Here is a 26,624-nt window from a genome sequence, read left to right as displayed (position 1 = left end):
AGCCACCAAAGAAAGCTCTTTGAGCAAACAACTGCTGAAACTAAGGTGATAAAGATGCTATAAGGTTCTTGGCTTATAAAACTAAAGATCTATTCTCAGATTCTCACCATGGCAGTATGATTTTCTTTTCTTTTCTTTTTCTTTTTTAAGTACAGACACTAAAATCAGTATTGAATTAAAGAATTTAAGAATAAAAATGTGATAAGTTATTTATTCAATTAACATATATGGTCACCTACTGTATGTCATGTACCGATCTGGTGCTGGAAATACACAAATAAAACTCCTGTACCTTAAGAGTTTATAATCTAATAGAGGGTGAAAGAATTAAAAACAAAAAAATTAGTATAGGAAGAAGTAAAGCAGTGACTACTTTCTATTACAGTCACATAATATGAAAATATACCTATGAAAACAATGATTTCTACTGAATTTCTGCACCAGAAAGCATCCTGAACTAGGCAGAACAAGGTGAGCAAAGGGAACAATGAGAAGGCACCCTGGGGAAGAGGAGGATGTGAGAAAGTAGGATCAAACCTGAAAACCTGTGTAGGGATGGATATATGTGCCATGTATTCAAAATCCTGTGATTCAATGTAACAAAAATAAAAACAAACTGGATCACATCAAAATTAAAAACTCCTGTGTATCGAAGGATGCAATTAAGTGAAAAGGCAACCCATGGAATGGGAAAAATATCTGCAAATACCAGAATGTAAAACACCACCTTTACAACTCACCAGCAAAAAATCAAACCCATTTAAAAGTGGGCAAAGAACTTGAATAGACATTGTTCCAAAGAAGATAAACAAATGGGCAACAAACATATGAAAAGATGTGCAACATCACTAATCATTAGGGAAATGTAATCCAAAACAATCCTGAGATACCATTTCACATCCATTTGGATAGCTACTACCAAAAAAGTAAAAAAAAATAATAAGTGTTGGTGAGGATGTAGAGAAACTGGGACCTGTACACTCTTGGTGGAAAGGCAAAACAGTACCGTTGCTACAGTAAAAAAGTATAGTTGTTCCCTAAAAACTTAAAAAATAAAATTATCATAAAATCTAGAAATTCTACTTGTGCCTATGCGTACACAAGAATGAAAAGCACAGTCTTTTGTGTGTGTGTCTTCCAGGGACTGAACTCAGGGGCACTTGACCACTGAGCCACATTCCCAGCCCTACTTTGTATTTTATTTAGAAACAGAGTCTCACTGAGTTGCTTAGTGCCTTGCTTTTGCTGAGGCTAGCTTTGAACTCACAATCCTCCTGCTTCAGCCTTCTCAGCCCCTGGCATTACAGGCGTGAGTCACCAGACCTGGGAAAAAGCAGGGTCTTGAAGACATATTTGTATACTCATGTTCACAGCAGCATATTCACAAATAGCCAAAAGGTGGAAGCAACTCAAGACAGATGAATAGATATATAAAATTTGATGTACCTTCACAGGGAAAGAAATCCTGTCATATGCTACAACGTGGATGAATCTGAAGGACACTATGCTAAGTTAAATAAACTAGTCACAGGAAGACAAGCATCTTATGATTTTACAAAAGCAGCCAAAAGTCACAAGACAAGAAGCAGAATGGTGGCTGCTAGAAGCAGGAGAATTGTTTGTGGATAAAAAAGTTCTGAAGATGGATGGCAACATCTGCACAATGATATGTATGCAGTTAATGCCACTGAAATCTACACTTAAAAGTGGCTAAAATAGTAAACTTTATGTGTACCTTATTACAATTTTAAATAATTCTAAGATTCAGAAATAATGGAAAAGTATCAATGACAAAAAAACCTAACAGGTTTCTTACTAACTACTCAAGAAGGCTGATAATCTATGTAATCCTGTCAGACAATTAGAGTCAAGAAACTTGAATTTACCATTGGGTGTTTTGCTATGTTTTAATTTCCAATCTGGGAAGTCAGGAGGCCGTCAAAATGAATAAATTATACTTAGTAATCCAAGTTCCTCAGAAGTGTCATACAAATGTAAATTACTACTGCTATTTTCAACTTTTCCCCTTTCTCACCCCAGTTTACCTTTGAGAGATAATCATCCATATTCTCAGGTGTAATGGAAGGGTCAGTGATAAATTCAAAGAGCTCCCGCACAGTCATGATAGCAACAGCATGCTTCAAAAAGAAATCTGTTGGAAGGAAAAATGTTAATGATAGACGTATAAGGGAAGTTATCAAATCCAACTACTGTATAGAGAAACAAAGATAAAAAAAACCTACTGTCTCTCAGCAAATGGTTTACATATCACTGCAATGAACAAGATTTTATGCCACCAGTTCAAGTACAAAACATACACATACACACACACACACACACACACACACACAAATTACCCTTTCTACTCACCATTGACATTGGCACAGTCTTTCCTCAAGAACTCCAAGGCATGTGGGTGGTCATGCTCCACAGACTGAGAAACATCAATGATGTACACATCTCCACCATGGTACCTTGTGGGCCAGAAATACAGCAGCTCTGGGGTACTACTACTTAACTATTTTCTGTTTTAATAATTCTATTCTTGGGGCTGGGGCTCAGTGGTAGCGCACGTGCCTGATATGTGTGAGGCACTGGGTTCAATTCTCAGCACCACGTATTAAAAAATAAAGATCTATCAGCAACTAAAAAATATTTTTTAAAAAATTCTATTCTTAAGAGTAAGGGAAATCATTCATAAAATAATCAAGATAGATAAGAAGGGGCTTGAGTAACGAGAGAGAAAAACAGAAAATTTCCAAAGCCCATTAACTCTAAAATGATCTGTCTGTGACTAAGGCCACTGAAAGCAGGACAACATGGTAACTGTTACCACGTGAAAGCCAACTTTACAACTTTATAATTCAGTATGACTTCTGGGATTGGGCTTTGTCTATTGTTTCAAAGAACATGAAATGACTTGGGGGGGGGCGGTCCTAAGAGACAAAACATACTCACAGCATGTTAAATTCACTGAGATCTGCATGGACAAGTCTGGCATCCTGATACATTCTTCTCATGTATTGAATAACTTGCAGATACAACTCCCGAGCCTTAGATTCTGATAACTGGACATTTTTCAAGAGTGGTGCAGGCCTCAGATAAAAATAAAATGAACAAAGATAAATGACCAAGACTAAGATATCCTGCTTCACATTACACTGATACTTCTCTACAACTCATCATGTGAATTGTACGTGGGACAGTTAGTCTCACTACAAATATTCCACTCCAAAGATACTTTTCCCATGCACTGAATAAAACATCCCTCAAAAACAGATTAACTTTGTTCTTCTGAAGCATCTTCAGACTTCAAAAGGTAAGCTGGTAACACATATGCCTAACACAGTGAAAAGGATTCAGGAAAGAACTATTCAAATGGAAAATATTCATATTCTGTATAATTTGAAGCATTTTAAAAAATACAGTTCTGGGTATAAAATTCTAAGGCCTTCTGTATACTTACATATCATCTTTACCAATGAAACCCATGACAAGAACATGACTTCTTAGCATTATTGGTTCTGGACATGGTATCTCTGCTGTGTTTAACCTGTGACATTGTAACAAAAAAAAATGTAAACTGAAAAACTGAAAAGGCATCTAAACAAACTACAACAGCTATAGTCTACAATATCAATACTGCTGTTGGGAAATAACATCCAGACCTCACCATTATGTACCACCAAGAACAACAAAACTCTTGACAACTAAACGATTATATCCTATAGACTTAGAATTGATGAAATATATTAGAGAAGTCTATATTTGTCTTTTTAATTGATCAGCCTAAAAAATGTTTAATACAGGGCTGGGGTTGTGGCTCAGTGAGAGGGTACTAGCCTAGCACAGGTGAGACACTGGGTTCAAACCTCAGCACATTTTTTAAAAAATGAAATAAAGATATTGTGTCCACCTACAACTAAAAATTAAATATTTAAAAAAATGTTTAAAAATGTTTAATATAAATCATTAGATTCTCACCTAAGAGCTAGTTGAACACAAGAAGATTACAGGACTTTCAAAAACAAATAGTACATGTTTAAATTTTCCAATGTATAATACCTTTATATAGCATATAAAAAGTTAAAAGACATTGGAAAAGAAAGAGGGGGGAAAAATTTTTCAAAATTTGCCTCAGTGGTCCCAAAATGGATTGTTACCTAGTGATTTCAGTTATGTGCTATTTCTTTATCTTCATTAATGCAAACAAAGAATATAAAAGCTGGGCAAGATGGTACATACCTATATCCCAGCTACCTGGAAACTGAGGAATAGGACTACTTTAACTAGGAGACAGATCACCTTGGGCTAAATAGTGAGAACTTGTCTCAAAAACAAACCAAAAAAATAAAGACTATGTAAATGTGTCCAAAATTGGAACAAAATCAAAAAAGGAAACAGATACATAGTTGAGAACTTCACAAGATTTGTTAAAACACCAATAACTTATTAAGGAGAACACATTATCATCACCAACTATGTCACTTCCCAGTTTAAAATCCTGTAACAACTCTTTCGTCTTCCTTTGTACAAATTCTAATTGCTTTCATATAGCTTACAAGGCTCTTCAAGCAGGGTGTGGTGGCGCATGCCTGTAATCCCAGTGGCTCAGGAGGCTGAGGCAGAAGGATCTCAAGACTCTTCAAATGATTAGCTTTGATAAATATGAACTGTGGTAGAATGCTTCTTCAACCCATTCTTAGAATACACAACAGGTAATTGCTATTTGTCCAGAAATCTGTTTCTTTTGCTTAGTTCAGCAGACCTAATAAAACTAAACAGCCTCAATGAGTCCTTCCCTTTGGGGAGAACCACACTGAGACCTGCTGGCAGAAAGGCTGACACACACATCCCAGTTACCTGATTAAGTTCCTCATTTCTTTTTCTGCCCATGTTTTCACCATTTTCCTAGGGTTTCCTTTACAATAGCCACGACGAAATCTTGAGGGAAAAAACTATTGGTTATTTCAATCATTCCATTATTCTGTTTCAACATTTTAAAAACCAGAAATTAAAGAAACTGGGGAAAATAAATTTAAGCTCACCTGAATTCCCCGCTTACATACTTATCCCGATCTTTAAACACCAAGATAGAAGTTTTATAAATCTTGATTGCTCTACTTTCCCCATTTATTGTGCTAGCATGGTATACATTGGCCTATTTAAAGTCAAAAACAAAAACAAAAAAGTGTTAAACAACTACTGTGTTTTACTTTTCCAATCTATTTGACTCTAACCTCAAAAGTCAAGTGAAATAACATGCACAAGAAAGATGTGAATTAAAACAGGAAACATCATAAATCTCCTAGATACAGTGACATACCACATTAAAAATTTAGTCAACACCAGGCTGCATATGCCTCAGTAGTCCTAAAATGGATTGTTACCTAGTGACGTCATGGCTGTCTTAGTTTTATATCGTACACTCTACAAAGTTCTCACACCACCACATTTCTCAGAACATATCCCACTGTTAAGTGGCTAATAACTATGAACACAGTAAAATCCAATTTAAATATATGTGAGAAATTATTTCACAATTTTAAGTCTCAAGTATGTGAAAAATATTAAGAGATATTCTTGCAACTAGTAATTCCCACACAATGAGTTGCTAATTGAAAAACACCATGTTTATCTTTTTTGATGTACTTGATGTACATATATAAAGAAAATAATGAGAACAAGTGACTCATTGAAATGAGACTATAAGCCCCCATCTCTATTAGCAATTTATTGGGGCTGGGTAGGTAACCAGGGATTGAACCCAGAGGCATTTAATCACTAAACCACATCCCCAGCCTTTTTTATTTTTTATTTTGAGATAGGTTCTTACTAAGTTGCTTAGTGCCTAGCCAAGTGGCTGAGGCTGGCTTTGAACTTGTAATTCTCCAGCCTCCCCTTCTCAAGCACCTAGGATTACAGGCATGTACCACCACACCCAGTTCCCTATTAGCAATTTTTAAATTAAGACTCAGGATACCACAATAATATGATCATCTAAACTGCTGGGCACAACTAGATTGAAAGATAAAATATAGCAATTATAGTGAGAAAACAGTTTCATATACAATTTCCTTTTTAGCCATAACTACTAATAAAGCCAGTTTCAGAAACATTTATATTAAACTATCCTAACCCTTTTTTCTTTCTTTTTCCCCACCAGTGTTTATGTTCAAATCCAGGGCCTTCTACATGCTAGGCATGCACTCTACCACTGAGTTACACCTCCAGCCCCCTTTTCCTTTCTTTTTAAAGGCACAATTAACATATTAAGTGCCAAAGTTTCATTGTTATTTGAAATAAGAAAACTAACATGAAAATAATCAGTGATCCAAAGAAAAGCTCACTTCTTTTCCTGTGCTAATGCAGCCATTTATTTCTGATATGATTCCTCTAGTCAACATCTTGAATAAAATCATTCTTGTTCTGGGATCCAAAACCTAAAAAGAAATGCAAAAAACACAAAATCTAGAAAGATGGTTCCAAATCTTCCTTATTAACACATGTGAGAATAAACAGAAGAGCCAGGTTATTCTGACTAAGTAAAGGAGAGTCACTGTCATGGGATTTTAATTCACTTTGATTTTTAGTCATTTATATATGAAAAGTGAGGTGACAGCAAAACAAACCAGAGGCATCTAACCAAGAAGTCCATCAAGTCATGGAAACCAAAGCCAACAAGCCTGAGAGAAAAAAATATGGACTCTAGACCAGCATTAGCTAAGAGAAATGCAATGCAAATCACCTAATTTAAAATTTTCTAGCCACTACACATTAAAAGTAAAACGGTGAAATTATTTTAACACATCTTATTTAATCCAATATATCTAAAACACTACCATTTAAATATGTAATCAATATAAAAAGTCATTAAGATATTTAATATCCTTTTTCTTACAATAAGACTTCAAAATCCAGTATGCACTGGAAGACAACTTTAAACCAGGGGGAGTGCTCACTTCATAGCACATATACTAAACCAGGGGTCAGCATCCTAGGCCCTATGGGCCAAATCTTGTCTAAAGCTTGTTTTTCTACAGCCTGAAAGCTAAAAATGGTCTTTACATTTTTAAGCGCTGCTTTTAAAGGCAATTCAATATACACTATAAGTGACCTGCACTGCCTACAGTATTTACTGGCCCTTTAAGAGTCTGAAGACCCCTGCAGACTGTGTAAATCAGGGTAAAGGTCTCCTTCAGAGTCAGAACAGTCAGTCTTGTTGAAAAAGAATTTTAAAGTCCTCTTAAACAAACAGACGGTAAGGAATTTACAGCCTGTTTTTGTCCATCTATGACACTGATGCAGCCCAATATGTTTATACAGTGTCAAGGGAGACCAGCAAGGGGTCCTTATGGCTCAAACAGAACTTTCAGTGCCAGAGAGAGAGTATAAACTGGCCAAACGTCACTAAATACGTCTAAGGGTCTAAACTTTAATGAGGCGACTGGGGTCACACCAGAAACTTAAGGTTAATATAAAAAACACAACCTTGGAAGACTATAGGACTAAATGCAACCATTATAACCGACAGAAGAGTGAAAGGAAAGAAGTGAAGACAGAAGAGTGAAAGGAAAGAAGTGAAGAGCACTAATTTCCATTCTTTCTCTATTGCACAGGTAAAGACAAAAAGGGAAAAACTGGCTGTATATAGGAATCTAAATGAGACCTGCAAAATTAGTAGGTAGACAAGGGATACAGGAAGGAAGGAGCAACACACCAAATGGCTCATGAAACAAACAAACAAAAAAAATAAGAAAAAAGACAAATTAAGACTCAAGCTATATACTCCACCATTCAAAATTAATTTTGAAAGAAAAAAAGCAAAAGATTTTCTAAGTTATTTTACAGTCTTTGAAAATTAAGCCTGCCTTGCCTCTCTGAGCTGGACCATACTTTGCTTTTAAATACAAACACAAATCACACATAATAAACCAGAGGTCAATGAAGAAATAGACCCAGACCCTGTTCCCTCCCAATGGTGGAATTATTTGATTGCACAAATGGTTCTGGATCTCAGAATCATCAGGAGAGGTGCATGATGGGAGGGGTGCATATGTCTTAAACCAAGCCTGGAGGGCAAAGAGACTTCCATTCTAAAATCTATTTGTGTATGGATGGAGAAGGGCGGGAAGGTGGTAATAATAGCAATGTTTTGGTCCTTTTGGTTTTGTTTTTTTTTTTTTAAAGAGAGAGAGAGACAGAGAGAGAGAGAGAATGAATTTTAATATTTATTTTTTAGTTCTCGGCAGACACAACATCCTTGTTTGTAATGTGGTGCTAAGGATTGAACCCAGGCCGCACACATGCCAGGTGAGCGCACTACCCCTTGAGCCACATCCCCAGCCCGTTTTGGTCCTTTTTATCACTTATTTCTTATTGAAAGCATAGGCCAATACTAACATGCAATCATATCCCTCTGCATATGGGAAAGTTAGAGGTTAATTTTCCTCCCTTCTTGCAAAGAAAGAATAACACACACATAATTTCTAATCAAAGAAAAAGATTTTTAATGAGAATTTGAAAGCGTTACCTCTCTTTCTTTCTCCACACAAGCACAGTTGCACTCACACACACACACATGCCCCTAGCTCTGTGGCAGATAATCAACCTATTTGCTAGGAAAAGTTCATAAAATTCCTATACATAGATAACTAGAGTCTGAGAATTCATTTCTAAGAAGGGGAAAACATCACATGGTGGCTTCACAAGGCCACAGCAGGATGACTCTAATGGTCCTATTGTAAAGCGAAATGTCAATCTCAAAACTATAGAGAGTAATTTTAGGTAACATTAGTATTAAGCAAGAAGGATGAAAGCAAACTATAATTCAAAGAGGAAAGAAAGGCTTTTTAAAAAAGAGTTTGCAACACATTTAAATTATACCTGTTCTACAGTTGCTCTGTCTGCCTTATCTTTGATGCGATACCTATGGAAAACAAAAAAGAACAGTTGATACACTCAAAATTCTGTGAAAGAAGCCAAAATAAAGATTTTAAATGTATGTACATCATTTTGTGAAAATTCTTAAGTTTTTCTCATAAGAGATTTCAGGTAAATTTCATTGCAGATTTTTCACTCAGAGAAACTTCCTTTATTTTCCTAAACGTGGGATTCAATACTCGAGGGCAGTACATATGCAGTATGAAAAAGAATCCCCGTGATACAGAAGCATGAAATAAAAGAGCAGCTGGATTAAGATATAAAGTGACAAAACACAGAGTACACTATCTTTCAAATTCTGAATTAGAACAGTACAGAATTAAGTCTTTTATTTATAAAGTTTTCTCTTTAGAGATATCTTTTTACAAAGCCACAAGATCTTTCCATTTCAAGATAGTATTCAAATGCAGACTGATTTTGTTTTAACTCATATATTAAATAACTCAGCCAAGAACACTAACCCACACTAATAAAGAGTCAAATAGAATCAAGATGGTGAAATAATAGGTTAAAACTACAGCGGCTCTCAAAAAAGCTGAGACCTTTTGGTTAAAGCAATAAATCACAGGAAAATGGGGTTTTAAGTTCAGTTCTAACATTGCTAGTTGTAATAGATCAGTTATTTCCCATAACAGTGATCGTATTAGAGTTATCAACAGAGATAGAGCTTAAACAATTAATTGACTTTGAAAACAAAAGTGCAAACCAAAATAGTTCTCAATTATATCATGATTTTGTTTTTAATCTTCCCTTGGATTTTTAAAATTACTTCATGGAAGGAAACAATTTTTAATAAATTCTAAAAAGGGAACATTTTTACACATTTATTCTCAAACTGTTATCCTCGAGAGAGTACATTTGTGAATTTCACAAGATTACAGATTTACCATGTATTTCTTAAGACTCATTTGATATTTTCAATTTACAAAGGTATAGGCTACCCTTATTTATGCCAGAGATAAAAAAGGATATAATTTAATATCCTTTGCAAAATAATTCTTTTACTTAATCTAGAATCTCTCTCTATCACCCGTTTTTTATAATTAAAATACTACTTACATATCTGCTTCCTTTTGTCTAGATTTTTCCGTGACTTTATTTATGACAGAATCAGTAACATTTAGCTTATCTAAAAATACAAAAAAGCCATAATGTAAACAATATGTAAGAGGAAAAGACATTAATCAGACAATCTCTGAATAAGAGATTTCTTTTCCTTCTCTTCTGTTTTCTAAATATTTTATTATAGTTAGGATCTTAGATCTACACAATGAAAAAAAAAATGTAATGTCTTTAAACAACATTACATTTAATGTTAAAATTTTAAAGACTTCGAGAATATATAATGTCTTCAAAAGTAAACTATTTCTTGTATAATAAGCATTGTCACTTTTATCACAATAGCTATAGTTTTTGAGACAGAATTCTATAGAATTCTAAATATAGAAATACTTCAAAAATACTGTATCTGCATATTAAATTCCAGACATTTGTTAATATTTTTGTATATTATAGATAATATAACTGCCACAATTCCAAGTTTAATTCTAAAAAACTTTTTCTCCTGCCTCAGCCTCCCGAGCCTCTGGGATTACAGGCATGCAACACTACGCCCAGAAAGTTATAGGTTCTTGATGGTGATGAGGATCCTTTAATATTCATATTCATTGATTCAGCATTTATTGAATTTATAGGAGAGATACCATGTTATATGTTTTTAAAGAGTCAAGGATCTACAAGAGGAGAAAGATGCTGGGTTTGGTGGCGCATGTCCTTAATCCCAGCCATTCAGCAGGTAAGACAAGAGGTTCGCAAGTTTGAGGCCAAACTAAACAACTTACTAGACTCTGTCTCAAAAATAAAATAAAAAATAGCCAGGGATGTAGCTCAGAGGTAGGGCAACCGTGGGTTTAATCCCCAGCAACCAATCCCCTGAGCACACAAAGAAGTGGTAGTTCAAATCAGCATTGATTCCTTGCATTCACCAACTTAATAATTAACTCTTTCATAAAAACTGTAGTAAAACAAAATGGTATTTTCAACATGCTACTATGAGATGATCCTACTACAAAGTCTAACACAGAACACACAAGAACTTCATATTCCCACAACGAAACTAAAAAAGTAGAAAGTCATGACTTCAAATCACTAACATGTTTTGATTTTAAGTAGTGTTATTGAATTAGCAACACTTGAATATGTTCATTTCAATAAGACTGCATAATACTTTATGGTTTTTGAAGAATTTCTTCACAGTCCAGTGAGGTAATGTATTTTATTAACTCACCTAGATTAATTTTATTTTCAAATTTCCGTAAGACTTTGTCAGCTGGAGTAGACATTCTGGCTGAACTGTAGTTGGAAATCTGTCGATTTGCCTATAATAAAGAAATGTAGAGTCTAGGACACAAGTTGTAAATACAAACCTAAGATTCATCAACACATGCTTTTTTCCTTTGTTCATAGTTAACTATTAGACCATTAATAAGGAAATACATTTAGGAAAAGAAAATATCACCCTTGGGGCCACCACAGATTAATGTGGAGCAGGACCCAATGGCCCCATGAGTGCCACCCCCGGGGGGTGGGGGGGGTAGGGGTGGGGCACTTGCGAAGATTGATACAGCAGGAGTGGGAGCCCTAGCTTTCTTTTTTTAACTTATTTATTAATGTAATTTTTAATTTATATATGACAGCAGAATGTATTACAATTCTTATTAGACATATAGAGCACAATTTTTCATATCTGGTTGTATACATTGTAATGATCATCACATTCCACCATCATTAATTACCCCCTGCCCCCTCCCTTCCCCTCCTACCCCTCTGCCCTATCTATAGAGTTGTCTATTCCTCCGATGCTCCCACTCCCTATCCCACTATGAACCAGCCTCCTTATATCAAAGAAAACATTCAACATTTGGTCTTCTGGGATTGGCTAACTTCATTTAGCATTATCTTCTCTAACTCCATCCGTTTACCTGCAACTGCCATGATTTTATTCTCTTTTATTGTTGAGTAGTTTTCCATTGTGTATATATACCACATTTTTTTTTTATCCATTCATCTATTGAAGGGCATCTAGGTTGGTACCACAGTTTAGCTATTGTGAATTGTGCTGCTATAAACATTGATGTGGCTGTGTCCCTGTAGTATGCTGTTTTTAAGTCCTTTGTGTATAGACTGCTTTTTTAGCTTTCTTAAAAAAGATAGTTCGTTATTAAAAAAAAAGGCATCACAGTCAATGTTCAAACTGCTTAAGGACTCCAATGAATCAATAGAAGATTACCAAGACAAGAACACAGTAAGTATAAAATTTCTTCAGTTATTTTAAAAATGAATGCAATCTGATTTATGAACTATTTTAACAGCCAAAGGAATAATGTTGAGTCTTTTCCCCTTCATCTCTTTCAGTAACCTTAATACACCATTTTAATCTATGGCTCTGAAAACTCCTAACATATTCATTTAGTACTTTCAAGTTAAGAAGTCAGCTCTACATGCCTCAGTAACTTGTTTTTTGCACATGTAGATCATGAATATATTTCAACCTCATTAATATAATCTTATAATCTTCCATTACAATATATGTTATGGCTGCATAGTATCCCAGAGTAAACTTAATCAAGGTTGTTTCTAATGTTCCTGTCCCACAAGCAACCTTGGAGACTCTGACTTCTAAATAAGTTTGGGCACATCCCTAGAAGAACTGCTGCTCAAAACATTTGTAAGCTTTTAAAGTTTTTATCATATACTAGTTAATTATACCTATTAACTGATCATCAATTATGTATTTTGTGTCTTTGTCAGTTTCATAGGTGAGAAGTTGGTATCTCTACATATTTAATCCACATTTCTTAATTTACTAAGAAGTTTGAACATTATTTCTTAATAACTACTGCCTATTCATGTGCTTTTTTTTTTTTTTTTTTTTTTAAAGAGAGAGTGAGAGAGGAGAGAGAGAGAGAAAGAATTTTTAACATTTATTTTTTAGTTCTCGGCGGACACAACATCCCTGTTGGTATGTGGTGCTGAGGATCGAACCCGGGTCGCACGCATACCAGGCGAGCGCGCTACCGCTTGAGCCACATCCCCAGCCCTCATGTGCTTTTTTATGCACATTTTTAAGCTTACAATCTTATGATACTACATATTTATTTATTTACTTATTTAAGTACTGGAGATAGAGCCCAGGGACTCACACATGCTGCAAATGCTTTACACTGAGCTATATCCCAACACTTTTTATTTTTTATTTTGGGACAAGGTTTCACTAAGTTGCGCCCTGATCTGGAACTTAAAATCACCCAGCTCTTATAACACTTTAATAATTTAACATTTTCTGATTATGGAAATAATCCAAACTCAGGAAACTATGAGAAATATGAAAAGATACAGAAAGAGAATCAATCAAGGCTGGGGCTACAGGACAATATAACTTGAAAAAACTCCTTCAGTTATTCAATTCCAGAACCACAAAAAGTCTTTTTAAAAAATACAAACAGGCTGGGGATATAGCTCAGTTGGTAAAGTGCCTGCCTCGTATGCATAAGGCCCTGAATTCAATTCCAAGCAACACACACACACACACACACACACACACCCACGACAAACAGAAGCCAGGCATGGTATCCCATGCCTATAATCCCAGTGACTTGGGAGACTGCAGCAGGAGGATCTTAAATTCAAAGCCAGCCTCAATAAGGTAGTAAGGCCCTAAGCAACTTAGTGAGACTCTGTCTCAAAATAAAAATAAGAAGGGCTGGGAATATGTCTTAGTTTTTAAGCATCTCTGGGTTCACTTCCTAGTTACCTGCCCCAATTAAAAAAAAAAACAAAGTTATACAGAATCATTTAAATACCTGTGGGTTACTCCCTCCATTCCAGACATAACCCTTGGTGAGTTTTCCAACTCCATCATCCCAATCCCAATCACTGTCATCATCATAGTCCTCCTCTTCTTCCTCTTCAACTTTTATCTCACTTTCACTCTTCTTAGTCACATTGTTTTGAAAGTCTTCAAACAGAATGCCATCTTCCGCTTTGATTATCTTCAAATTTACATTTTCACTAGAAATAACAATGTTTTAGCATGTTTACAAATCCTCTACCTGGATTCACGTATGTATTTATTTATAATAGACTAAATAATGCTGATAAATCTGAAACATTCCTCACAACATATCTCCAATAAGTTCCATCTTCCCAAAACTGACTTCTCCTGTGTCTCAGTTCTTTGCAATTGCTTATTCTCCACACCCAAGTCCCACTAGGGAAGGAGTATAGCATGTGATAAACCTGCTCCTGCCTTAGTGAGATTAGAATTTACATTATCTTCTCTTTTAAAATAACTTACTCTGATCAGTGCACCAGACCTGACTATAAAATCATTCATGGAGCTCCTCCAAGATTAGAAAAAAAAAAATCTTTCGAGCAAAATTTGGGAATAAGTCTAAAGCAGTCTTACTTTGAACTCAATACCACTTTGCAACACAAGGAGCTATATTATATTAAGACTAGTGAGACACAAAGAACTTCAAATCACTCTTGTTTATAAAGGGAAAGAATGGGGACTATGTGTGAGTCAAGTTGGCTGAATATAAGACAATAGAAGTAGGGACTGTCAAAAGAGAGAGTCTAGGGGTAAAAGCAGCACAACTAATAGGGCCATCTTTAGCCATGTGAGAATTCAGAACCTGTGTTATTAGATTGTTTTGGTTTTTCAAGAGAAGCCAGAAATATAGATGTTTCTGTAAAATCTTTCATGTCACATTCAATTTTTATAAAATAAAATCCATACCAAACAAAACATGTCTATAGGCCTGAAATTCAATACAGGTATTGCCAGTTTTGATCTTTCATGTAGAGAATAAGGACAGAAATCATATGGACAAACTAGTAATATGCACTACTTAAAAATAGTCACACATGAATTTAAGTAAATTCAGATACCAATCCCAATTTATTAAGTAGCTATGGCCCTGACAGCTCCAAATCCCCATGGGCTTGGGTAGGAACAGAATCCTTCAACACCTATAATTTAGTAGAACTTCATAAATATAATCTACTAATCTATAAATTAATCCTTCAGTTACCAATAACCTAAAGAGGCATGTCAAAGTTAAACTTTGCTCCAGGGCTTCTCAACCTCAGTCAAGTAATTCTTTGCCATGACAGACTGTCTTGTACATGACAGGATATTTAGCAGCATCAATGTCCTCTATGTACCACTTGCCTTTAATGCATACCCCCACCCCCACCCATCCTTGACAGACAAAAATCTCTCTAAAGATTGCCAAAAGTCCCCTGGGAGTAGCAAAATCATCCCCAGTAAAAGAACCCCTGGTTTTATCCTCACAATACCCCATGTGGGTGGTAATTTTTATTTTTTTTTAATGGTACTGGAGATTGAACCCAAAGCTGCTCAACCACTGAGCTACATTCTCAGCCTTATTTATTAATTCTGATAATGGGGACTGAAGCCAGGGACACTTTACCACTGACCTACATCCCCAGGGTTTTTTTGTTTGTTTTTGTTTTTTTTTTTTTGAGGCAGAGTCTCACTAAATTGCTGAGGGACTCACTAATCTGCTGAGTCTGGCCTTGAACTTGCCATTATCCTGCCTCCATCTCCCAAATTGCTAAAATTACAGGTGCATACAGAAGCACACAACTGCCCTTTTATTTTCTAGACAGAATCTTACTGAGTTGCTGAGGATGGCCTTGAACTTGTGATCCTCCTGCCTCAGCTTCCTGAGTAGTTGGGATTATAAGCAAGCACTATTGCCTGGTTTGGTCAGTAAACTAGTGCATTCTCATTACTATCATCTATTCACCAGCAAGCTGCTTTGCTTCTTCCCACTTAAATTCTTCCAAAAGGTCTTCTGTATGTTGATCTGTAATCATAAGACTGAAAAGCCCTTCTCATTTTTTTTATTCATCCTTCCCATATCAGCTTGCTATCTATCACTTGCTCAAAGAAGTCTTCCTTATCGTTCACCCATTTTTCCTCCATACTAATAAATCAATTCTAGTATAAATAATTTGTCTAATTATTTAATACCAGTTTTCCTTGCCAGAATACAAGGTCTACATCAATTAGGATAGTGTTTACCAACACACCCCTATCACCCAACATAACACTAGATCTGACTCACAGAAAATAGTATAAGTTTATTTATTGAAAAATGCCTCAATTGGTCTGGGATCGTGGCTCAGTGGCAGAGTGCTTGCCACGAAAATTCAATCCTAGCACCACATGAAAATATATTGTGTCCATCTACAACTAAAAAAAATTTTTTTTAAATGTCCAAATTAATAATTAAAACCTACATTGTAGGGGGCTGGGGATGTGGCTCAGGCGGTAGCGCGCTTGCCTGGCATGCGTGCCGCCCGGGTTCGATCCTCAGCACCACATACCAACAAAGATGTTGTGTCCGCCGAGAACTAGAAAAATAAATATTAAAAAATTCTCTCTCTCTCTCTCTCTTTCCTCTCTCACTCTCTCTTAAAAAAAAAAAACCTACATTGTAACAAATCCTTATCATAAAAAAAGGAATCCTTTTCTTGAATTTCAAAATAACAGTTTCATTTTCCTTCTGAGTAGGAGTGAGTCTTCACTGCTCCTTCCCTAGAACCCACATCCAATTTATCAATAAACCTGTCATTTCTATCTCCAAATCATATCTCTAAAACTCTAGCTCTGGTGCCCATCTTATTTGAACCTGATTTTTCAAACTGGTCTCTGTTCCATTCTTATTCCCCATGACCATATTCTACACAGCAAAATGACTTCCTTCAAATCATAAATCAAATTACATCATTCCCCTGCAAAAATCCCTCCTCTGGCCTTCTAAAGAGTTTCAAAGATATCTTAACTCCTTGCCATAACTTGTAAGACTCTACATGATCTGGTCCCTTCCCGTTTCTCTTTCTCAACCACTTCCACTGCCTTTCACAACCAAGAGGGATTCCACCAGTGAGACCTATGCACTTGTTCTCTCTGCCTGGAATGATATCCCCTTGTCATTTAAATGTGGACTGTAATCGTTCTCTGACCATTAATTAGCGTATTAACCTATTTCAATAATTTGTATGATACATATCATCATCTTATTGTTTACAAATGGTCTGTTCTCTCCACGTCAAGTTCCATCACAGTGGACCTGGGTTTGTCTTGTTCATGACAATTTCCAGCCAAGGATAAAAACCTGGCCCACAGGAAGTGCTCAATAAATACCTGAGGATGTAGTTACAGTACAAACACCTACGTCTGCCAGTTGCTATCCCCCATTCTGTTTTTCGGCTATGCTGACCGTCCAGGGAACCAGTCTTTGACAAATGCCTCACTGAACTCTGACCTAAAGTAGGAAGACTCGGAGGGATGCAGACGAAGCCGGCTGAAACACCCTATGAACTACAAGCAAGGAGAGAGCAGAATCTGAACAGAGTGGGAGTATTCTACGGCCGCTCACCTGTCGGAGGAATCGGCGTCGTCGAACTGCCCGGGGACCACCCGGCTCATCAGGAGCCGCCGGTAGTCCATGATGGAGGCACCGAGCCCTCGACACCCGCGGAGGCCTTCCGCTCTGCGCCGGGGCGGAAACGGCACAGGAACGGTTTTACCTGCGGCGAATCCAACGGCCTCTCCGCGAACCCCGCCTCGCAAACGGCTCAGAAGCCCTCGCACACACTCGGCTCCGACCACGAGGACCCAGAGCTCTGGCACCCTGCGCCAGAAGCCGACCGGGAAACCCCGCCCCCGGCGGAAGTCCGATCTCACAGGAAGTCCCGCCCCTGTGCCGTACGGAGATCCGGGAGCTCGCTAGGGACGGTGCGCTAGAGGGACAAACTGCATTGTCGGGGGAGGAGGTTGATTCCGCTTTGCGGCTTTCAGCCTGGGGCTTTTCGTTTCTTCCCGCTACTTTGTGGTTATTCTCGTAGAAGGACGCTCCAGTTAGCTCACAGGCTGTTTCCGTGGGAGTCCACGCTCATTCTGGAACTGAGTGGGGTCTACCCCGCGCCGAAGGCGTCGAGCGCGCCGGTGCCCTTCCCCTCCGAGAGTGGCTGGCGCGGGCGGACGTCACACTGGGACGTTCCAGCGCGCCTGGAGCCCGCTGCCTGTTTGCAGAAGCCCTCGGTGGGAAAGGGTGGACAGGGGTTCTTGCTCCCTCAGGGCCAGTGTGGGGGTAGGAAGATCGCAGTTCTTAGCGTGGGTTCCAGAAGTTCTCTGGATCATGGAATTGAGCACACTTAGGTGTCTCACAAAGTTTGGTGCATGGTTTTGAGGTGAAAATGAAATACGTGCTTTTAAAAAGTTGAGGTTTGTCACACGACTGAAAAATATTAAAAAGAGTTTTATAATAAGAGTTTCTTGACATACCATCTACTTTTAAACTGCTTTAGCGTGTCTGCGAAATAGCTCTCCAAACAGTTGAGTAAGTATTTTAAAAATCTAATATAAATATGCTCAGGACAGATGTGGAAGATGGAAAAAGTAGGCCTGACTTAAAAAAAAAATAAACTGGCAGATTGTGCAGCGACCTAGGGGGCATGAACAAAGTTATGTATTTGAAAGTTACCGACTCACCAAGAAAAGAAAAGAGGCCTTTATGGGTTTTGGAATTTGGAAAACAGCAAGATAGGTTTTTCAGATCCCCCTCACCACAGCGCAGGCGGTTTCTATTTGTTTGGAAGACTTAGAAGAAGTGAGGATAAAGTTGGACCTTTCACAAGTCCTATGTGACCTTCCTGGCTTACTGTTTTTATATTTTACTAAGTGATAGCATAAGTTTGAACAGAATCTTCATTAAATTGATCATTAATTCACCAATTCATCAAAATAATTCATCCAGGCAAATAAGTAGTGACTGCATATTGAGAGGATTTGGTAGAAATAAGTCACTGGAATGCAGGATTTATTCAATCGTTATTTACTGTGCAGAAAACAGTGGTCTGCCTATAGTAGGTTGTACATACAGGCATAAGTTGACTTCCCAAAAGGCAATTGTAATCTATAAATAAAAAACACGAACACCCTTGGAACAATGGTGAAGACTAAGGCAGTAGGATGAATTGTGAGAGCGTTGCAGACTTAAAACATAGTAAAGATTTTTAAAAACAGATGAAGGTTTTAAGAGAAGTGAATGCCAGGGCCAGTTGCCAAAGTGGTAGAAAGCATTATCTATTTGCAGGAAAATGAGCCTGATCTGACTAGATTTGGAGGGAATATTGGGTAGGTGATGTCAGTACAGGCTGTGAAAAGCCATGAAACTCAAGTAGAAGAATCAGGACTCAGTGATTTAATATCTTTCCTCCTCCCATCTTCTGGCAGATGAGTATGTCAGGATATGGATCAGAGTGATGGCATAGGGGATGGAATGAAAACATGGGTGATGGAAAAACAATTTTAAAGCAAAAACAGACAGGACTTGGTAACGGTTCAGCTGTGGATAATGAGGTGGATGCCAAGATGCCTCCAAATCTTCAATCACAGGTGCCTGAGAGAATCCATGTGACATAGGGAAGTGAGGAAGGCTTGGTGTTGGTCTTTAAAGTAACAGAGATCCCTTCACTTTCTAGGTCATAGCCTTTAGGGAATTACGGGATAGTAGCAAACAAAGTTATCATGGTATACTTAGACTAAATTTTTAAATTTTCTAATAACCTAAATGGCACTCTTATAACATTTAGGGCAGTGAACTTTGCTGCAAGTATGAGGAAGAGTAGGGGAACCCTTCTTTATTTGCATATATTAATAGATACTAAAATTATATGTGTTCATATAATTTTTATTTGTTTGCTTTTGTTTTTTGAGGAGGCTTTCCATCATTCAGCACAAAGGAACAAGGACTCCGAAAATTTTTGGACATCATCCCTGGCCTTACAAAAAAACAAGTTTTGGTCATTACCACCAGATCCTGTACATTTTGGAGTGGAGACGCCTCATGAAAAATTAGAAAGCATGTCAGAATTGGATGCCTTGAATTTCAGTGGTCTTTCTGAAGATTTAACTCACTCAGATTTTCCCTGCTGTATGGAAACAAGCCTCAGTGCTTCAGACTTGCCTCAGGTGTGCATTGCTTATAGGTTCTGGAGGTTCAGCTTTGTTCAGCATTCGCACTGTCATCCAGATGAACATATCTTCAAAAATATGAAAAATAATAGGAGAATTTCTGGTGGACGCACAAAGGAGGGGAATGCAGCCTGGTTTTCTTAGTCCCTTTAGTGTTTGAAGAGAAAATTTTACACATAAAAGTGTCAGAACTGCTACTTTCTATCCTGCTCATGGAGGCCCAAAAGTGCAGTTAGGGGACAAAGCCACAATTCAGTCACAGAGGCAGGGCATGTGTCTCCCACTGTGTCAGTATGCAGATTTAGTTGTCATTCATAATGACATTGACAGTACCCTCCATGTTCATGGCTCCCATCCTTTATCTTCATGAAAATTCCTAGCACCCTTTCTCATAAAATATCCCAAGATCTTCAGAAGTGTTGTTCTAAGGGTTTGATAATTGCTAACATGAGTATAGAGAAATAATAGGAATGTATTAAGTTAGGCCATATAAAATTGCCTTTTGTAGTTCAAAAATGAACAAATATTGAAAATTTCATGTGATTCAGTTTATAAATTGGCAAAGCCTTTCTAAAGGGATATTTAGAGATATGAAATTAAGAGTTCAACCGCATTTTAAAATTCTGTCTACAACTCCAGGCACCATGACTCACACCTGTAATCCCAGCAGCTCAGGAGACTGAGGCAGTAGGATCAAAAGTTCAAAGCCAGCCTCAGCAACTTAGCAAGGCCCTAATTAGCTTACTGGGACCCTGTCTGTAAATATAAAAATGTCTGGGGATGTGGCTTTGTTTAAGTTCCTCTAGGTTTGATCCCTGCTACAAAAATTAAAATTCTCTCTAGAAAATATTCAGATGTTTATATAATTATCTATAGTAATTAAATATTGGAAACTAAATTTTCATCAATGGGGGGCTAGTGAAATTATCTGCACAGATGTAGAGTTGACCTGTAGCTTTATGTATTATGGTGAGCTTTCGAATACTTTGTGTCTTCAATGACCAGCATTTTTAAAATAATTATTAAAAACTTTCTCATTTTGAAAAAATAGATCATAGAATTTTAGTGTTGATCAAGGTCTAAGATACTATATTCTACATTTGGAAAAACAGATATCTTAAATTACATAAGGAGATCCTCCTTGGATTTCACTGGACATTTTATTCTTTTTAATAAATTTATACACAAAAGGCACATTTTTTTTTTCAGTTAACTGGCCATTTTAATAATGTTTATACCTGGATCAAATAGTGGTTCCATTCCATGTTTTCTGAGGAATCTCCATATACTGCTTTCCAGAGTGGTTGCACCAATTTACAGTCCCATCAGCAATGTATGATTCTACCTTTTTCCCCCACATTCTCGCCAAAACCTATTATTGCTTATATTCTTGATAATTGCCATTCTGACTAGAGTGAGATGAAATCTTAGTTTGCATTTCTCTAATTACTAGAGATGTTAAACATTTTTTTCATGTTTGTCAATTGTACTTCTTTTTATCAGAAATTTATTAATTGCTCAAAATATTACATTGATCTTGACATATATCATACATTTGATTCAAATGGGGTATGAATTCTTATTATTTCCACGTGTACAGATTGCAGGATCACATTGGTTATACAGCCACGTTTATACATACTGCCATACTAGTTAGTGTCTGTTGTATTCTGCTGCCCTTCCTATCCCCTTCCTATCCCCCTCCCCCTCCCCCCTCCCCTCCCCTCACCTTTCCCCTCCTCTCCCCTCCCCTCACCTCTCTCTACCCCATCAACCATAATTCATTTCTCTCTCTCTTTTTTTCCCCTTCCCCTCACATCCTCTTATATGTATTTTAAAAAGCACATTTTAGTTAAAAATAGTACTATCAGAGATGACTAGGATTGAAAGTTATCTGAAATTCTATGAGAAGTAGAATCATAAGAAGATTTGTGAAATATAAACGCAAGTGAATCATGCTTATTTTTTAGATATATTCTTAATACTTTTAAAATGTAATTAGGAGGAATGGTCTAAATTAGTAACAAGTCTAAAAAACAGATTTTAATAAGCTGTATCTGTTTTTATTGTAACTTTCAAGTACATTCAACACATGGGACAGTTCTTAAAAAGTATTACTGAAGGGGCTGGGGTGGTGGCTAGGTGGTAGAGTGCTCACCTAGTACACACAAGGCACTGGGTTTGATCCTCAGCATCACATAAATGTAAAATAAAGATATTGTGTCCACCTAAAACTTAATAATAAATATAAGAAAAAAAGTATTACTGAATAGAAGTTTGTAGTCAACTGACTGTTTTTGGTAGTGCTGAGGTGCTCTACCACTAAGTTACATCTCCAGTTCTTTTTGAGACAGGGTCTTGCTAAGTTGCTTAGAGCCTTGCAATTTGAGGCTGGTTTCTAACTTGGGACCCTACTGCCTTGGCCTCCTGAGTCACTGGGTTAATAAGCACCCACCACCACACCCAGCTAGCTAACTGACTTTAATAAAAGATAAGTGGATGTTTATTAGGGTACAGTTTATATCCACATACTTGATATACTATTTATTTATTTTGGTCTTGGAGACTGAACAGAGGTGCTCTACCACTAAGCTACATCCCCAGTTCTTTTTTATTTTATTTTTGAGATAGGATCTTGCTAGGTTGCTGAGTCTGGCCTTGAACTTGGGATCATCTTGCCTCAGCCTGTCATGTCACTGGAATTATAAGCCACCATGCCTACCATTTGATACACTATGATTAAACCAATATTTTCCTCAAAAATTTAAAATAGTTTCTTTTTATTTTATTTATATTAATTAGTAAACCCTTTCTTAGATAATATTGAAATAACGGAATAGTCCTTTAAATTTCAAAAATTACCATTTAATGGAATCAGATGTCAGCTCATTACTAGAGCTCTGATTTATATATCTTTAATGTTAAAAAAACTAGACTAACAACTACTCTAATGCTATTTAGACAAGATTTAACATCAAAGAATTATCAGTAATATGCATATATATGTACTCTCAAGTATTCTTATGTTTATAGTTACATGATCTGACTTATAAAAACACCAAAATATTGAAATAATAGTAGGCTATTTGTCAGTGTTGTGACTCAGGAAAGATACTAGTGCAAAAAAAAAATTCACCTGTGCAAAAAAAAGCTCATATAATAAGAAAATTATGTAGCAATGAATGTATATCTTTAGAAGTTTACAATGTTTGAAGTGTTAATATTAATGCCCTTTACTTTGAATGCAGAATGAAACAAAAAATGCAAAGAGGGAAAATGAGTCTAAACCCACACTTTCTGAAGATATTTATAGCACACAAGACAGTTTAGGTGGTAAGTATCTCTTTGTTGGCAACATACAAAACAAAAACAATTTTTGTACCTATGATAATAATAATAATAGGTACTATGCTAAGCAGTTTATATACATTTTTTCACTTTATATATATTTATTACATTTAATTTATAAACCTATGAAATAGGAATTTTAAAAAATTCAAACAAGGGCTGTTTTTATCTCCATTTTACAGAGGAAGAGAGTAAGATTCAGTAACTTGCCTAAGGTCATGTAGCTTCAATTAAGCTATGACTCAAGACTATTCTGACCCTAGAATTATAGACTGTACAAGTATCTTAAAAGATATATGTTGATATAACTAAAAATCTCTTATTCTAGCCTTAAATTGATAGATGAAAGCTACAGAGTTAATCATATAATGAGAAACATAGATCACATTTAGTAAAGCAAACCCAAATGCTGTATAGAAAGGTCTTTTTATTTTTAATAATTATGACTAATACTAAAAAGATTTGATTTGTCTCTTTATTTTTAATAATTTTGCATTATTGAAATTATAGAATTCAGTAGGTGCAGTTGTAAGAATAAGAATTAGGAAGGAAAAGAAATTTTTTGTAAATATGTGATTTTTCTACAGAGAAAATTAATAAGAATCTATGAATATTGGAATCAATACAAAAGTTTAGAAAAATTGATGTAAAAGAATAAATGTAAAACAATAAGCAATACAATGTACCAGCATCAACTTATTTAAAAAATAATTTTTAAAAAACTTGCTAGTAGCAGCTCAAACTGAGGTACCTAAGAATAAATCTAAAAAAATGTATAAAGATTTCTCTAGAAGTTATAAAACTTTCCTGGAAGACAAAATATAAATGTTTCATGTTCAGTTTTATGAAGATAAAATTTTACATTTTCCTCAAATATATGAATTAATGCCATTTCATTTTTTTCTAAGTTGGTCCTAACATTCCCATTTAGAAGTGAAAAAAGTTTTTAAAAAATAAAAATAATCACAATTTTGGAAAAGAAGATGTAGGAGACTTGTCCTGCCATATTACAAGATTTATTATAGAAGTTTTAGTAAATTTAACAATATGTTATAGGCAGACAAGCAACACAACAGTGAAATAATAAAAAGTCCAAAAATAGATCCGATTATGAAAAATGGACACTTGGTATCTGATAGAGGTATTATTATAAATCAGAGAAAGAATAGATTAGATCATCAATGGATTAGATAATTCAGTTCTCCTCAAACAATTGACACTTTAAAAAATGTAGGAAATGATTAGAACCTTAACTCACACCAAATACAAAAATAAATTCCACATAGATAAAGACCTACATGTGAACTAAAAAGTTCTAACATCTTAAAAAAAATTAGAAAATGCCATTATGACAATAAGAAAAGAAAATATTTCTTTCTTATTTATTGTTATTATTTTTGTGGTACTGGGGATCAAACCCACGGCTTTGCACATGCTAGGTACTGTACCACTAAACTATGTATTCCCAGCCTTTTTTTGTTGTTGTTCTGGGGATTGAATTCAGGGGCACTTTACCACTGAGCCACATCCCCAGACCTTGTTTGTATTTTATTTAAAGACAGGGTCTCACTGGTTATTTAGGCCTTGCTAAATTGCTGAAGCTAGCCTTGAACTTGAGATCCTCCTGCCTCAGCCTCCTGAGCTGCTGGTATTACAGGCATGCACCACTGTGCCTGGCTCCCAGCCCTTTTTAAAATTTTATTTTGAGACAAAAACTTCCCTAAGTTGCTGAGGCTAGCCTTGAACTTGCAGTCCTCCTTCTTCAGCCTCCCACCTTGCTGGAATTACAGGTGTATGCCACTACACCCAGCTTCTTTCTAATTTTTTTAGACATGTATTAAAAATTGGCAGTATGTCCCACTGAAAAACAGTATAGCATTTCATTTAGAAGTAGTATTCTAGAATCTGAGCTCTGTGACCTTAGGCAAGTGACAACATCTCTTGCATCTCCATTTCTTATTATTGTTTGATCTTATTTACAAATAATATTTGAGTTTCTGGGCTGGGGTTGTGGCTCAGTGGTAGAGTGCTCACCTAGCATGCATGAGGCACTGGGTTCGATCCTCAGCACCCCGTAAATGTAAAATAAAGATGTTATGTCCACCTAAAATTTAAGAATAAATATTTTTTAAAAAATATTGAGTTACAAATAAGATCAAACAAGTTTTTTTAAATATGTTTGCTGTTATTGCTACTCCATGTGATTTTGATCCTTTTGAATCATTTTGTAATTAAAATATTTTAAAATTATAACAGAGAATTTTGAAGATATCTTGGAATTTTTTGTAATGGTGTTTGACCAAAATGATAAAAAATAAAAATCATGCTTTTTCTGTGGCATTTAAGGACTTCTTTCCCCCATGTAAAAAGTTACTGTGTTTAGTTTGCGAGCACAGTCATGCTTGAAATCCATGCAATTGAATAAGGTTGAAAGATATGTAATTTCTAAAAGGCTTCAACAATTTATTTGTTAAGTATAACATTTATCACATGAACTTATGGTCAATCATTCTTCTTTCTTTCTAATGAGATATCAACATTGGAAGTTACTCACAGAAGATTCAAATTGAGCCTATTAACACCTGCATTTCTTCGTTGAGACAATTTGAACCCATTTGCAAATTTCATCAGCTAGAAGCATTTAATGATGAAATGACAACATTTCAAAATCTAACAGAAGGCTTTTCTTACATGGAGGAGCCAGAATTGCAAAGCCATGTGTATAATTATGCAAAAGATACCAATATAAAGCAAGATTTATGTAAGGAAGAAAATCCAATGGAAACTAGCATTTCTGCAAATAAAGACCAGCTTGCTCAAGAGTGTGTCAGACAGTCTCCTCAAAGTCCACATCTACTCCAGTGCAATGGAGAGACACTGCAGTTTGTGGAAAAGTCACTGGCTAAAAGCACGGCTATGGAGTCTGCCCTCAACCCTAGTCAACCTCAGAGCTTTTTGTATAAAGAAGGTGTCCTCAGAAATTATGAAAACCCATTTTTTAAGGAGAATAGCTTTAGGCTGCTTGATCAGAGAGTTAATTATAAAACAGAAGAGGTAAGATTGTTAAAGATAGTAAAGACTGTGGAACATTCAAGGATGTTCAGGTTTTGGTCTGTTTTTAAAAACATATAATTTAGGCTTTTCCAAGTAGCATTAAATATTAAATCAAAGAATTACATAGAGCCTATAGCATTTCATAGGGAAATGAATGTAATATATTTTTATATCATTTGAAACAAACTAGTTGAAACTCATAGTT

At 36.1% G+C, this 26,624-nt stretch overlaps 2 protein-coding genes across 2 annotated transcripts in view; one reads left to right on the top strand and one right to left on the bottom strand.

The window, feature by feature from the left end:
- Riok1 (RIO kinase 1) overlaps positions 1-17,695 on the bottom strand; it is a 34,398-nt gene extending 16,703 nt beyond the window's left edge. The window contains exons 1-12 of the mRNA XM_026384582.2: positions 17,418-17,695; positions 13,806-14,013; positions 11,231-11,321; positions 10,003-10,072; positions 8,887-8,929; positions 6,351-6,443; positions 5,049-5,161; positions 4,864-4,944; positions 3,467-3,553; positions 2,959-3,096; positions 2,371-2,474; positions 2,046-2,152 (exon numbers count right to left, since the gene is read on the bottom strand). Coding sequence (XP_026240367.2) covers positions 2,046-2,152; positions 2,371-2,474; positions 2,959-3,096; positions 3,467-3,553; positions 4,864-4,944; positions 5,049-5,161; positions 6,351-6,443; positions 8,887-8,929; positions 10,003-10,072; positions 11,231-11,321; positions 13,806-14,013; positions 17,418-17,488 — 1,206 coding nt within the window. The 5' untranslated portion in view covers positions 17,489-17,695. The remainder of the gene's footprint in view (positions 1-2,045; positions 2,153-2,370; positions 2,475-2,958; positions 3,097-3,466; positions 3,554-4,863; positions 4,945-5,048; positions 5,162-6,350; positions 6,444-8,886; positions 8,930-10,002; positions 10,073-11,230; positions 11,322-13,805; positions 14,014-17,417) is intronic.
- Positions 17,696-17,800: 105 nt separating this feature from the next.
- Positions 17,801-26,624, top strand: part of Cage1 (cancer antigen 1) — a 29,928-nt gene continuing 21,104 nt past the window's right edge. The window contains exons 1-4 of the mRNA XM_077801866.1: positions 17,801-18,380; positions 19,760-20,014; positions 23,266-23,350; positions 25,896-26,419. Coding sequence (XP_077657992.1) covers positions 19,907-20,014; positions 23,266-23,350; positions 25,896-26,419 — 717 coding nt within the window. The 5' untranslated portion in view covers positions 17,801-18,380; positions 19,760-19,906. The remainder of the gene's footprint in view (positions 18,381-19,759; positions 20,015-23,265; positions 23,351-25,895; positions 26,420-26,624) is intronic.

The sequence above is a fragment of the Urocitellus parryii genome, chromosome 8, assembly GCF_045843805.1.
Source record: "Urocitellus parryii isolate mUroPar1 chromosome 8, mUroPar1.hap1, whole genome shotgun sequence".
NCBI classification, from domain to species: Eukaryota; Metazoa; Chordata; class Mammalia; order Rodentia; family Sciuridae; genus Urocitellus; species Urocitellus parryii.
This window is presented reverse-complemented; position numbering and strand designations above follow the sequence as displayed.